This window comes from Macrotis lagotis, chromosome 3 (genome assembly GCF_037893015.1).
Source record: "Macrotis lagotis isolate mMagLag1 chromosome 3, bilby.v1.9.chrom.fasta, whole genome shotgun sequence".
NCBI classification, from domain to species: domain Eukaryota; kingdom Metazoa; phylum Chordata; class Mammalia; order Peramelemorphia; family Peramelidae; genus Macrotis; species Macrotis lagotis.
In genome coordinates this window covers 23,734,418-23,749,641 of record NC_133660.1, presented here as the reverse complement: position 1 = coordinate 23,749,641, position 15,224 = coordinate 23,734,418, and the positions used below count along the sequence as shown (strand labels likewise).

The 15,224-nt window shown below is 35.9% G+C and overlaps 1 protein-coding gene across 4 annotated transcripts in view; it reads left to right on the top strand.

The window, feature by feature from the left end:
• PRDM5 (PR/SET domain 5) overlaps positions 1 to 15,224 on the top strand; it is a 224,190-nt gene that overhangs the window by 197,731 nt on the left and 11,235 nt on the right. For all 4 annotated transcript variants that reach the window (XM_074228332.1, XM_074228333.1, XM_074228334.1 and 1 more), the window contains one exon: positions 5,970 to 6,074. In XM_074228332.1, coding sequence (XP_074084433.1) covers positions 5,970 to 6,074 — 105 coding nt within the window. The remainder of the gene's footprint in view (positions 1 to 5,969; positions 6,075 to 15,224) is intronic.

The window sequence follows — 15,224 nt, the reverse complement described above, 5'->3', positions numbered from 1 at the left end:
ACACACTCCCTTCTTTTCTTCTTCACCTGGTGTGTACTATCAATCAAAAGTTGATTAATTCATTTCTTTATAAGTTCAAAGTTCTATCAATCAAAGTGTAATCACAGGTTGATTGAGCTGTAATCCTTGAGTGTAGGGTGTATAGATGACCCTAGCTTTTTATGCCGGGTCTGAGGTCTGATCCCTGGCTTGTCCTTGGTCCATTTCCCAAGCAGTCTAGGCATTGGTTTTTTTTTTTATAAAAACTACTGTACAATTTCAATTTTATTGGAGAAATTTTTACATAGTTATCATAATTCTCAGAAAGTCATTGGGGTGCATTCACAGTGAACAGGCTAAAACCAATATCTGTAATGCCTCCTTTTACCACTCAGACAACCTTGTTAACATAAATGGTTCTTGTCATGATTATTGTCCAAATAAAGCTCTTGTATATTCAAATATGTTTAATAGTTATTGAGTCCCTGAAGTGTTAATTTTTTGCATAAATCCTTAAATGATAGCATTTGCAAACTCAAATATAACCGGGCAAAAATTCTGTGGTATATCTATTCCCAAGAGGTATTAGTCTACATAAAACACATAGGGTGCTAGGAATTATTTTTGCACAGATTTGTTTCCTCCTTTATTTCCAGGTTCTTCCTCTTCAATGGTTTATTCCCATCCCAGTCCAATCTTTTGCCCAATGTTCCAGGGTTCAGACTTTGTTTGGGATTGGAACCCTCCCTACTGGCTTGCTATCTAGATGCTGGGATCTATGCTATTTTCAAACTGTTGGGACATGGATTTCCCTGTGGCTTTCCCACTCTCCTGCCTACCTGGGTTTTACTTCACCTTTTCCACCAGAGACAGACCACTGAAGATCCTACATGATGTCACCATTGAAAACTTCTTTGATCTTGTCTTTTTTGGGTAGAATCTGTGGCTTGAATGTCATTTAATTTTGTGTAAAGAAAAACTTGGGGAATATGCAAACTTCATGCCACCATCTTGGCTACATTCCAGAAGTCCTATATGTCAATTTCCCCTAGATATAGTTGGGAAGGTAATAAATTTGGTTCTCATCACATTTTTTATTTTAATTTGTTTTTAATAGTCAGACTTCATATTCATTTTGAGGTCATTGTGGTTTACAAGGAAAGATGGTGATCAAAATAAAATATCTGTCAAATTTCATTCTTTTCCCCAGTAGTACTCCTCATATATAATTTTTTCTTAAGTAATTTAGATTCTTAAGTTAAATTTAGTTCTTAGATTAGATTTGGTAGTTCTTCATTAGATTTTCATTAGAAGATCTATATGTTCACTGATCTAGTTATTATAATACATTACTAAATAGCTTAATTCTTGCTACTTTAATATTATAACTTAAATATTATATTTAATTTAATTATATTTATTCTAAGTATTTAATTTAAATATTATAAGCATGGAAGTACTATTCTCATGAATACCTAATCACAATTTTTAAATCACAAATTTGTGATATTCTTTGCTGTTAATCCTCAAAATAAGTTGTTTTTTTATAAGTTGTTTTATTTTATCTGAGCTACAAAGACTTTTGTCTGGATCTGTCCCCACAATGACATGCTCACTCTGTCTTAAATCTTTAGATAAGAATTTAATGACAGTATACTTATAACCCCAAGATTATAACCCAAGATTAATATATTTATAAACCAAGAGATACACAATTATTTATATGCATATATATGAAAGAGAACAACACAATAGAGAAAGGAAAGAGAAAAGATAAAGAAGAGAAAAGTTATCCAATCAAAGGAAACCCCAACACCTGAAAATCTGACTGACTAGGGAAGTCAAGCCACAACACAATCTTCAGGGTATTGGTTGGGAAAGTTCCTTTGGTAAAGCATCTTTGAAGGGGATGTCTTCCAAAGCCAACTTTCCCAAGTAAGACTTTTATGGTTCTTTGAAAAAAATGGCAGAGATCCAGGGGTTTACAAGACTGGACTCAGTGATCAATGGACTCTCTTGATCAAACTCAATGATCTATAAGTTTCAGCCAAAACACCCTCAGATCCTGAGTACAATCACTGTCTCCAGGTGTCTTGTGGTAAACACCCAGGGATGTGCCAAGTCCCCAGGTGTGGACCCCAAAGCATGTTTACTAGGAATGTTCCTCAGCACTCCCTGCCCAAGAAAATGCTTTGCTCAACATGCTTCAGATCAGTTTGCTTAGGAAATCCTCCTGGGACTATGGCTGCTGATAGGGAAGATCTCAATTTAACCCTTCACACTTCAAATGCTTTTGATACTTTGATTTATATGAATTTTGGTATCACTTTATCTAGTTTTATGAATAGGTTTTGGTAGTTTGATTGGCCTTACACTCAATTTATTAATTACTCTATAAATTATTACAATTTGATATAATAATGGTGGAAGCAGAATATCCCTCTAGTTATTTTAGATGGACTTTATTACCTTACAATAGACTGTTTTACAATTATACAAGACATGTAATATGTACATTTTGTATGAGTCTTGGTAAACTGACTCTACTTCTACCTGGTAGGCAATCTACTAATCTGTCCTGTGACTTCATTTTCCCATAACTACCATTTTCCTCTATGTGTTGATTCCTTTTATTAGAATATAAGTCCTTTGAGGGAAGGAATAGGAAGAAAGAAAGGGAGGAAGGAAAGATGGAAGGAAAGGAAGGAAGAAAGAATGAAAGGAGGGAAGGAAAGACTGGAAGAAAGAAGGTAAGAAAGAAGGAAGGAAAGGAGAAAGGGAAGGAGGAAGGAGGGAAGGAAAGAATGGAGGAGGGAAGGAAAGAAGGAAGGAAGGAAGGAAGGAAGGAAGGAAGGAAGGAAGGAAGGAAGGAAGGAAGGAAGGAAAGGAAGGAAGGAAGGAAGGAAGGAAGGAAGGAAGGAAGGAAGGAAGGAAGGAAGGAAGGAAAGAACAAGAGAAGGAAAGATGGAAGGAAAGGAGTGAGGGAGGGATGAAAGAAACAAAAATTATTAGGCATCTATGTAGGAGCCACCATGCTAAGCTCTTGGAAATATCATTTCATTTGATCCTCACAACAAGGTAGGTGCTGGTGAGTAGGTGTTATTATTTCAATTTTTTGTTTGATTAAACTAAGACACAGGTTATGACTTGTTCTGGATCATACAGCCAGGAAGTTTCTGAGACCAGATTGGAATTCAATTCTTCATGATTCCTGACCCAACAATATATCTACTGACTCACTTAGCTGTCTCCTTTATGTATTTACTTCTTGAATGTTTTGCATAGAAATCTGATATTTAATGTTTATTTTTTAATTAATTTTTGTCCATATCTTTTGTTTAAATTCCTTGGATAAATGACCACAATTAATAATGATGACAGTGACAATAATAGGTAGTATTTATATAGCACCTACTATGTGTCAGTTACCATGCTAAGCCTCTTACATTTATTAATTCAATTGACTCTCACAACTCCTAAAAAATAGATGCTACTATTATCCTCATTTAGAAGTTGAGGAAAGTTAGGCAAACAAAGATTAAATGAATTGTTCAGGTTCATACAGATAGAAGAGGTTAGATTTGAACTCAGTTCTTCCTGATTCCAGGCCAGCCCTGTTTCTATTATGCCACCTGTTTAACAACAAACTGTCTTATATTTCTGTTGTATTCTCTGACATCATCTCCTAGAGCCAAAGAGTTATATCTGTCCATCAAGTTTTTTATACATACCCCCAAGGGGGCAATGTCTCATCATAAATACCATAGACTTGACTTTCCAAATGTGTTCTAAATGTGTTCAGGTGCCCATGACTAGCACCTCAGTCTATATACCCACTTAGCATCTGGTAGCTTTCACAAAAGGATATTTTTTTTGAAGACATGTGAAGAGCAAAAGAAACATTTCCCTCCAAAACCTCATCAACACTCTTTTGTCTAATATCACCATTGTTACTGGAGAGATTAGACTCATTCTTAGAACAGTTCATGCATAGCATACATCAAAATGCAAAATCACTACTAAATGAATCTTATCTCAGCTACCACTGGGTGGAATTCCAAAGGTTACTTCTTACTTCTGAAAAATGAACTCTGACTTCCAAATTCATAAACCCTCAGACCTTAGGTCACTTACACTTCTGACTTTTCAAAATTCACAAGGTCATTGATTCTGTTGTTTATCACTCAAAAAGGAAAAATAAATTGGCAAACAAATACTGAGACAAAAAACCAAGGTCAATTTGGACCACATGCCAACATCTGATGGTTCAGACTCAAATCTTCTTCCTTTATAAAATTGTCTTTTTGCCAGATGTTGCTAATCAAACCAAGAACATAGATATAAATAAGGGAGAAAAATAGACTACTGAAGTCTTTTGAAGGAACATCCACTGCTGGTCCCAAAACTTTAGTCAGAGAGACTGATATCTATCTACCAAATAACAAAACTGGGAATCAGTTATAGAATGCTTAAGCATGCTTCAATCTCAGCAAGGCAGTTCCTTTCTGTGTTATTTCAGTTCTCCTAGGATATTTTTCTAGCCTTTTCCACATAGGTAATCTATGTATGCTTCAGTGTTCCATTACACTTATCATTTTTTTGATATTCTTTTTGTTAGAGTATCACTGAGAATAATATACTTTACTGAAAATGTCATCTTTCAGCTCTAAATTCTCCAGTTGTCTTATTTTCTCTTTTTTTTTTTATTTTTAGATTTCTATTAACTTTTTTGAACTATTAGAGAAGGGTACTACTGAACTTGTTCTGTTATATCTATGTCTTTTTTTGCATTTTAATGCCTTTTCAATGCTTTTAAAATATCTTATTGTAATGGGATAAAGAGTTTAAAACTAGATGAAACTTTAGAGCTTAAGGTTGGGATAAATGGAAAGGGTTGGATATTCAATGACTTGGTTCAATAAATGTCAAAGATATAGTACTGAATCTGGGAAACAAAGGGGTTTGTTTTTAGAATTAAAGACTTATGTGAGCTTGTATGGGAAAAAACTTTATATTTATTTTCACTAACCTTTGATTACCTTTATAATCCTATGTGTTATTTTATTCATTAAAAAATTTAGAAAGGGGGAGAGACAAGGTCATTACTAATCTGTCAAAGAGATTTGTGACAGCAAAAATGTCAAAAGTTTTTTATGTAACATGTTTAAGGAAGTAATTTATATTTAAGTTATGTACCAGTTATTGTGTAACTTGGAAACACATTTCTAGGAAATGGCTGGGTTAGAAGGTCCATGCCCTCTTTTCTGCATCTGTGATTCTAAATTTGTGAAAATTAGCCCTTTAGATTAAACAAAAATGAAACAATATATTCCCCCCCATCTGTTGCTATATGGATTAATTTAAAGCTGCTTTTTTCATGATGTGAAAAAGTATCTTAGAGGATCCTTAATTGAGGATGCAGCAACAGACAACATTTACAAAACACTTTAAGTTAAGGTATGAAGATTAAGATTATCTCACTTTATACTCAAAAACAAATCTTGTTTACCAATATATACAGACGAAGTAACTGAGAATAGAAGAGGTTAAGTGATTTGTTCAAGGTCACACAACCAATAGGTGCCAAAGACTGACTTAGAACTCAGCTCTTCCCCATTCCCAGGCCAGCTTTCTATCCCTCTATTCTCTCTTTCAGAAAGTGGGAAGAATTGTGGAACAGTGAAAAGAATACTGAGTTTCAAATCAGAAGACTTTACATTGAATCCTACCTCCAATATTGAGTAACAGTGTGACTCTAGTCATTAGTTTCCTTATCTATTAAATTGGTGGGACTGGGGAGAACTGTTGAGTGGTGATCTCAATACTCTCTTCTACCTTTAAATATTGTGACCTGAAAAGTTAAAAGAGATCATAGTTCTCCAGAATCACTGAAAAACCCTTAGAAACTCATGTCCGTGATTTTCCCCAGAATATAGCAGAAATTTGCACTTTCTGACCTACTTTCTCTCATTGTCTCTCATTTCATATAGGAGAAGCCCTATCAGTGTTCTGAGTGCAACAAAGCCTTCAGTCAGAAACGAGGCCTCGATGAGCACATGAGAACACACACCGGTGAAAAGCCATTCCAGTGTGATGTAAGTGTCTTCTTCATGTCTCCCTGAGTACAGAGGGCTTTTGATCATCTTGTGCTTCAAATTTTGCCTTTGAGGTCAATGGCCACCATTACACAGACCCTGCTTGCTGGAGATGAAATGACTGGGCAAATTTGTTTCATGGCTTAGTGTCCGTGGAGCCTGTTTCATTTTTGAAGTACACTTTATCTGTTCTTCTAAGTCACATGTTCACCATGCTGTCCATTGGCTCTCTTGCACCTGGCCTAGCCTTTGATCATCTTTGATCAGGTTAAGATATGTTAAGATCTTGACTTATTGAGACTTACTAGTACTGTTTGGGAAGTAAGACCAGGTAGTAGTTGATTAGTTACCTCAATAGGAATTGTTTTTTGATAGCTCCTTCTGCACTCATAAAACTCTCAAACTCTGGGTTTAGAAGGGATTTCCCTGCAGAGGTTCAAAATCAAGCTATTTAATTTTCCAGAACAGAAGCCCACATATGAACCTGCACTGATCTAAGTGCTCTTAAAACTTCATTCACAGAAAAACATCAGGACGACATTATTATAAACTATGAATGAATATGTACCTAAACTTAATTGAGGTAATGGATATGGATAATTTTTATAAGTAAAATAATAGTTTATTTTTAGTTCATTTTTGAATGATATTGAAAGTTTGAGAAGAAAAGTCAGGAGGAAGCCAGGGAAAGCACCTGAAGAGTAAAAGTGAGAGATTGTGTCTTTGTGTTTGTGTGTGTGTGTGTGTGTGTGTGTGTGTGTGTGTGTGTGTGCGCGTGTGCGTGCTCATGCCTATTTTGGGGCCTTTATGTATTTTTAAGATTCCATTTAGTTATGTGATCCTCAGAGATCCCTTGTTGTTTAATTAGGTCTGACTCTTCATGACCGCTTTTAGGGTTTTCTTAGAAGAGATACTAGAATAGTCTGTCATTTTTTCTCCAACTCATTTTACAGATGAGGAAACTGAGGCAAACATTAAAGTGACAAGACACACAGCTATTACATGTTTGAGGTCAGATTTGAACTCAAGATGAGTCTTCCTGATTCCAGATATCACCTAGTTGCCCAATATGGTCCTAGATATGTAATTCTCTCTCTGGGTCTTACTTTCTTCAATTTTTCTTGGCATGATAAAGGTAGAAGTGGAGTACTCTTGTCAACTACCAGCTATTTTTTGCACTCTCTCTTTCTCTCTGTCATACGATCAAACCATAATCTCTGCCCATTATATAGTTTCATATGGCATCCTTTACTTCTGTTCTTTGAAGTTCCTCATTGGTTAAATGTTGAGGCTCACCATGTGAATGGCTATCAAACACCTCTCTGTTATCTCCTGTGGGATATTCATTTTTAATTCTTTGCAAACTGTTTTACTCCATATCTCACTGCCTTAATTACTATCTATTTCTGTTTCTGTATTTATATATGTAAATGAAATAGCTAGTATTTATATTGAATTTTGAGGTTCACCAAATACTTTTCATTTTTGCATTCAATCCTACCTGGCTGCTTACTGATATTATTATAGACTCCATTTTTCAAATGAGGAAACTGAGATCCCACAAAGATATAACTAATTGCTCACAGTCACGTAGCTGCTGAAGCCTGAGGTACAATTTGATTTCAAGTCGTCTTAACTCCATGTCTAGTATTCTAAATAAGAAAAGAGAAATTTGTCAATGTTATACTTGGATTTGGTTGCCTGGTGATTTCTTTTTAAAGCCATGACAGATGACTTTATGACCATGCAGTGGACAGATTTATTTCTTTAATGATTAAATTTAATAATTGAATTGAATGATTTCATATTAATTATTATTTATTTATGAAAGGATTGACTTAGACAGCATTGATACTCACTGACAACCTGGCCATCGAAGGGGATCCCCTGGTTTCTCTTCCATCTTTATTCCTCTTCTGGGCTACAAGGACTGTATTAATTCTGAACTGTTGTCATTGATTTCAGCAGTTCTCAACCCCCCCCCCCCACACACACACATCTGCAGCCAACTTGTCATCCCTATGATCTCTCCCCAGTGACAGTGGTAGATGCCAGCAGCTGGGCTTCAAGCATTGGACTTTGCACATTTAAAACATATTGAAACACAGAACTTTTCAAGGAATATCCTTTTTTATTTTAAAAGAGGTTTATTTAAGAAAGTGGTGTCAAGAAATCAAGATGAGAAAAATACAGTTATTTCAACTCTGGGAATTAGGCTCAGAATGATGATAAAATAACAATTATTAATATTATTATTGTTATCAAAAGCCAATTTAGATGGCACTTTTGGGTCTGTAGACCACTTTCCTCACATTATGAGCCCTAGTAACAGTCTTCTTTTCCATGAAACTAGTAAATAGCCCCTTGCCAAAATTCAATCTTTCTTTTTTTTTAATTGCATCCCCTTCATAGGAGGATGGGAGGGAAGAGACTAGGAAAAGGCACTGGGGACATGGGGAAATGAGGAAGCAATTTCTGTTCTGGTCCCTTGAGACTATTAATATATAATCTGTACTTTGGCAATCTGTGGGGATTGCCTTCCCAGGGAAAGTTGTCTCTGCAGGTGCTTTTTGGAATTTTCTCTGAGGAAAACTCTTCTTAGAGGTAAATATTGGCCTCTCTACCACCCACTCTGAGAGCCTATCCTCTTCCCTCCTCTCTGTCTGGTCCAATCCTCTCTATGACATTTAACCCTGAATTTGACATTGGATATTATATTTTGGACCTCTTGAATTTTAATGATAGCAATTGACAATAACAAAAATTAGACTTTATATAACACTTTATATAACTCTGTAAATATATTCTCATTTTATCTTCCCAACTTTCTTGGAAGATAGGCCATTACTATCCTCATTTTACAGATGAGAAAACTGAGACCATCAGAATTTAAGTGACTTGTCTAGGTTCAGACAACTATTCAACATCTGAGTGAGGATTTAAACCTCAAGTCTTACTGATTCCAATTCCAACCCTCACCTGCATAAAGTGCATACTTGTGCATTATACTTATCTTGAAGAGTGCTTTATCCTTCCTACCAGACTGGATCTTAGGAAGGCAAAAATTATGCCTTTTCCAATTTTATCATTCTCTGAGTCAAATCTTGTGCTGACCAAACAATAGGCATTGAACACATCTGGGGAATTTTATTTTAGTTGTTGTTACTATGCATGTAACAGCATATTGGTCCCATAGTCACAGAAGCTAAGTCCATAATCTGTGGACTGTTATCATGAGAAAAACACTTCATAGCCCACTATCAACAGAAAACAGTTCCTTCCCCCTTACTCCAGTCTTATTTATACCATGAATTTAATATATATGCTTAATATATAAATTGCTATGAAGAGGATCACTGACATGACTGGCATAATGATTAAAGGGCTTGTAATCAGGGGCGGCTAGGTGGCACAGTGGATAGAGCACCAGCCCTGGAGTCAGGAGTACCTGAGTTCAAATCTGGCCTCAGACACTTAATAATTACCTAGCTGTGTGGCCCTGGGCAAATCACTTAACCCCATTTGCCTTGCAAAACAAAAAAGGGCTTGCAATCATCAAAATCTGAGTTCAAATTTAGCCTAAGAAACTTTCTAGCCATTTGATACCTAGCAAACCATTTGACTTCTTGACTGCCTCAGTTTCTTTACCTGTATAATGAGGATAATAATAGCACCTAGCTCCCAGTGTGTGAAGATCATATGAAATAAGATTTCTAAAACTCTTAGCACACTGTACTATACATAGTAAGCATATATATTAGCTATCATCATCATCTCTTATATGGATCTTTATAGTTTACACAGTACATTTTTCATTTGAACTTCCCAGTAGCCCTGATAAGAAGGCTCTACTATCTCCTTTTTAAAGATGAGCAAAATGAGATGCAGATATCACCACCACCACCATCGTCATCATAACTCACATAGAACACTTTCAGATTTGAAAAGCTCTTGACTCACCTTTTCTTACTTGATTTTCATAATGAGTAGGTAGATACCAGCATTATCCTCATTGTATTAGGGGATGTGAGACTAAGAGAGGTTAGATGACTTGCCCAGGGTCACACAGCTCATCTATTATCAGAAGCAAGATTTGCTCAGGGTTCTTTGTGACTGAGTCTGGCACCCTTTCTACTACACTCAGAGATAGCCAGAGCATTCTTACCAAGATGTTGAAACCTAATTCATAATGATAGTTTGTAACAGAACACATCTGTCTATGATCATTCAGGCTCTCCTTCCCATCCCCATCCCCATCCCAAACTGAGGGTGGTGGTTGCTTAGAGCTTCAATTTCCTTCCCTTCTGTGAGTAATTGCTCTGTTGCGCATTCATTTCCTTCTAATAATCTATTGATACAAATGGTTACAATTTACCAATCTGGCTATTAATAACAAATTGACCAGCAGAACCTATCACCAAGTGCCAAAAAGATTATTTGGGATCAAAATGATGTTGTCAGAATAAAGTATTTTTACAGACTTCATTTGAAAATGAAAAAAAATCACCTTTTCTGCATCTGTGCTTTTTTTGGCAGGTGGAAATCCTTTTTTTTTTCCTGCAATCTTCAATAGCTATGCTTTGGGGGAAGGTCTTGGTTGCCTTTGCCATAATGTGGTTTAATAAACTTGAAAATATATGAGAAGTAAGGCTTCTCCTCTCCACTGAGTCTAGTTCCAGCTTATAAAATGAGGTTGTGCTTTATGGGTTTAAATGTTTTTTCTAGTTCTGAATGATTTCATGATTAATCAAGGGAAAGGCTCATGATATTTGAGAGAGCAGTGAAGGTGGAAAGCAGGGGGTCCTTCCATTCCCCCCAACTCATGAAACTTCTGATCCTGTATTCTGTGAAACCTTTGTTCTATTATGGGAAAACTCCCTTTCAGTCTCTCTTCCTCATCTTTTCACTATATCATCTCTTCTTATGGAGAAATTTCATTTCTCCTCAGGTCATACCATAGTCACCAGTCCTTTCTTCTATGAAGGTCTCACTTTCTCACATCCCCTCTACTCCCCCTTCTTGCCCTTACATTTAACTTCCAATTTGGCAGTTTCTACCAGGCCCATGTTATTATTTAAAATATTCACTCAATCATTATTCATGACCTATGCAGGTCACTTAAACTCTGATCCAGTTTCCAAATTCATAAATGACATTGTTGTGAAATTCAAATAAGATCAAGTGATGTAATGCATATAAACATATTTGCAAAATTCAAAGCATTAGAAAATTGTATTATCAATATTGTTTGGGGCAGCTAGGTGGCACAGTGGATAGAGCACCAGCCCTGGAGTCAGGAGTACCTGAGTTCAAATCCAGCCTCAGACATTTAATAATTGCCTCTCTTTGTGGCCATGGGCAAGCCACTTAACTCCATTTGCCTTGCAAAAAACCTAAAAAAAATTTAAAAATATATTGTTAGTATCCCACTCAAGAAACCATTTTGTTGTTCATTTTTGACTCTTCATGATCCCATTTGAGGTTTTCTTGGCAGATACTAGAGTGGTTTGCCCTTTCCTGCTCCAACAATTTTGCATATGAGGTAACCAAGGTCAACAGGGTTAAGTAATCTATTTAGGGTCCCATAGCTAAATTTGAATGCATATCTTCTGAACTCTAGACCTGTGATGTTTTTCTTCTTTATTCTCAAAGAAGACCAGGACATCATCAGGAAGATGATGCCATAACAAAAGTGAGAGGTTGATGTGCTAAGTCATCAGGCTCACGTTTTCCTCAAGAATGTTTGGATATAATGGCCAGATATAAATCAGGATGACTGGAGATGTCCCTGGATGCAATCAGTGTCAAATGATTTGCCCAGTCAGAATACTAGTTAGTGTCAAGTGCATGAGACCTGAGATCAAGTTCGAACCCCCATCTTCCTGATTCCAAGGCCAGTGCTCTATCTATACTGCACCATAGTGCTTTATCTACTGTACCACCTAATTTCCCCCACACTCTAAGGTCTCAGAATCAGTGATCTAATTCTCCAATCACATCTTGCTTATCTGATTTTACTCCCACTCCTTTGTCTCATCTGTACATTCTCCTACCTCTCACCCAGGAATAAATGACTCTTCACATTTAATTTAGTTAGGTTAGTGGTACAGGAAATGGAGTGCTATACTGGGAGTCAGGAAGACTTGAATTCAAATTCTACTTCAGTCACATCCTAGGGGACTCTTTACAAGTCATTTAACTTTTCTCTTAGTCTTAGTTTTCTTATCTCTAAAATAGACAAATACAGTACTCCTAGGAGTCAGATAGAGAGGTAGTAGAAATAGGAGTAGTAGTAGTATAAGGAGTAAGAGTAGTAGTTCAAAACTACTATAGAAAGGAAACCTCTCCATAGACACAAATTTTAAATTCAATGCTTCCTTCATGATTTCCCTTTGACTTGTCTCCATAGTTCCATACCCCTTCAATCAACCTTTCAGTCAGTCAGTACTGATTAAGGGATTATGTACCAACCCTGTTGATAAGTGCTGGGAATGCAAAGAAAAAGGCACAAAACAGGAAGCTTACATTCCAATTGGGGAGATAACATGGCCATAAACAGATAAATAAAAGATACATATAAAGCAGATAAAAGGTATCCTTATATGAGAAAGCATAAGCATCTAGTCCAGATTCTTATCACTCTTTCCCAGACTGGAATTATTATTGCCTAACTGGTGTCCTTGTCCCTGGTCCTGACTCTTCACACTGCTGCTAGGTAAACCCCTTCAATACCACTTTACCCTTGAAAAATATTCCCTAATTATACAACTTCCATCAAAAAGTGAATTTAGAGAAGTTAAATGAAATTTAATAAAGAATTGTACTCTACCTTATAATAGAAAGAAAAGTAGTATAATCAAAAGAATTGAGTCTGAAGAGTTTATTGTCCATATCCCTCATTTGGTAATTAATCATTTCCTGCCTTATGACAGATCGTGGATGCTTCATAGAGCAAGGTGGTATATTGGGAGGAAAAAAAACAAAAGCAGAAAAATGAAGGCAGAGCACTTCGGGTTTGATTCGTTTGGCTATTCACTAGCTTTTTGAACTTTAGAAATCATTTCTCTCTGGACCCTAGACATACACACTCATTCATTCTCTCTCTCTCTCTCTCTCTCTCTCTCTCTCTCTCTCTCTCTCTCTCTGTCTCTCAAATGAGAGCTCGATGTTTTCTGTGGGAGCAGGGGATGAGAAATGGAATGTTAGGTGTGAATACATGGAGTCCTTGGGAGGCTGCAGGAAAATCATTCATTTTTCTCATTCTTGCTTTCCTTATCAATTTGAGCTCTGATTCCCCAGAAGAGTTTTTTCCCACCTTGGCCTCAGTGATCTCCTCTCTGTGGAAATGCTTCTACTTCTCTACCAATTCTCTCCCTCCCACAGCTCCATTTGATGATGTTTCCACACAGGCCATGCTCACTTCTTGCACTGCTCAGTTTCAGTCAACTTTTGTTGACATATTCCTCATCTCTATTTGGAGACTATGGTCCATTCTTCTCCACATCTTTAAGCTTTCTTGAATGTGCTGTCTTTCCCCATTAATGTCAAGGAGAATACTAGGCACAGAGCATATAAATCCTCTATCTCTCTGTCTGTCTGTCTGTCTATGCATTGGAGATAATTATATCTTTGCTACCTATTTTACCAGATTATTATTATTATTATTATTTTATTTGTATACACTTTGCATATATTTATATGCCTGCAAATTGTGTCTTCCATTAGAATATAAACTTTCTTTTTGTCTTTTTGTCATATTTCTAGTACTGAGTTAAAGTCTCCTACATTTAAAAAATTCTTGTTGACTGGTTAAAAGATTTTCTCATCTCTTTGGAAGAAGGAGAAAAAAATTAATTCTTGGGAAAACTTCAAGACAGTTGGACAAGGAGACAAGCCAGTAGGCATTTGAGACTTAGTATTCAAATGGAAATAACCTTATTCCATACTAAGTTCTCTTTTTCCCACCCTATACCAGCTCTCCTTTATCTAATGTTCTGAACTTTTATCTAGCTCTGTCTGTTCTTCTACAGTGAGAGTGAAGTCCTTTCTTTTGAATAAGGTCTTTTTATTTGAATTCGAATTCATTCATTAGAGTAAGATTATTCATCATAACTACTTCTCAGGAAGTTTTATTAATTCCAAATAGATGATAGATGATTTCAAAACTTCTTTGTATAGAATATTGACTATTTTCTGAAATTGAAATATAACTCAGAAAACTGTTCAGGCTCTCTACAACATTGTCATTATTAAAATGTCTTCCATCAGTTAGCTAATCTTTGCTTTGCCTATACACAAAGTTTCCTAATCAGGACTCTCATTCATATGTTTATCCTGACATTGAACTTGGACATTGTACAATCTTTTGTTTCTGTTAACATTTTTTTTCTGAAAGGATGCTATGACTAAATTATTGTCTCATTTAGTTCATCACTTAGCAGGATTTAAGAAGGTGTAGACAGCAGGCTATAGGTACCCCCATTTCCTTTTTTTTATCTTCACCTGTAGTACAAACTGGTAGGTAGCCATGGTTCTTCAATAATTCTCAACAAATAGGGAGTTTTTATTGTGACAGCATTCTGAGGAGCAATATATATGTGCAATACATATAGTATATGCTAAATTTCACTAAGATATCTACTTGCATGTTAGAATAGAAATGAACATGCATATATGTATGCATACTCACATTGTATTTATGTTATATATATTGCCACATGTATGTATATATCCAACTATTGTCTCCTGTTACAATATAAGCTCTAGGAGGCAACTTGGTAGGTGAATACAGCACTGACCCTGGAGTCAGAAGGACCTGAGTTCCAATGCAGCTTTAGACACTTAATACTTACCTAGTTGTGTGACCTTGGGCAAGTCACTTAAGCCCCCATTGTCAAGAAAAAAAAACAAAACAAATATAAACTCTGTGGCTAACATAATGCCTGCTACATGGTAGGCATTTTATAAATAGTCATTGATTAATTGATTAAAAGCTATAATTTTTCTCTACCAGCACTGGAAAAATCTAATTAAATCAAAAACAGAAAAGGAAAATAGAAAATTAAATATATTCTTGCAGAAATTCAAGCTAAATAATCCATGGTATCTTCCAAAGGAAAAAAAAAATTAAAAATATGTATTTAATTCTCA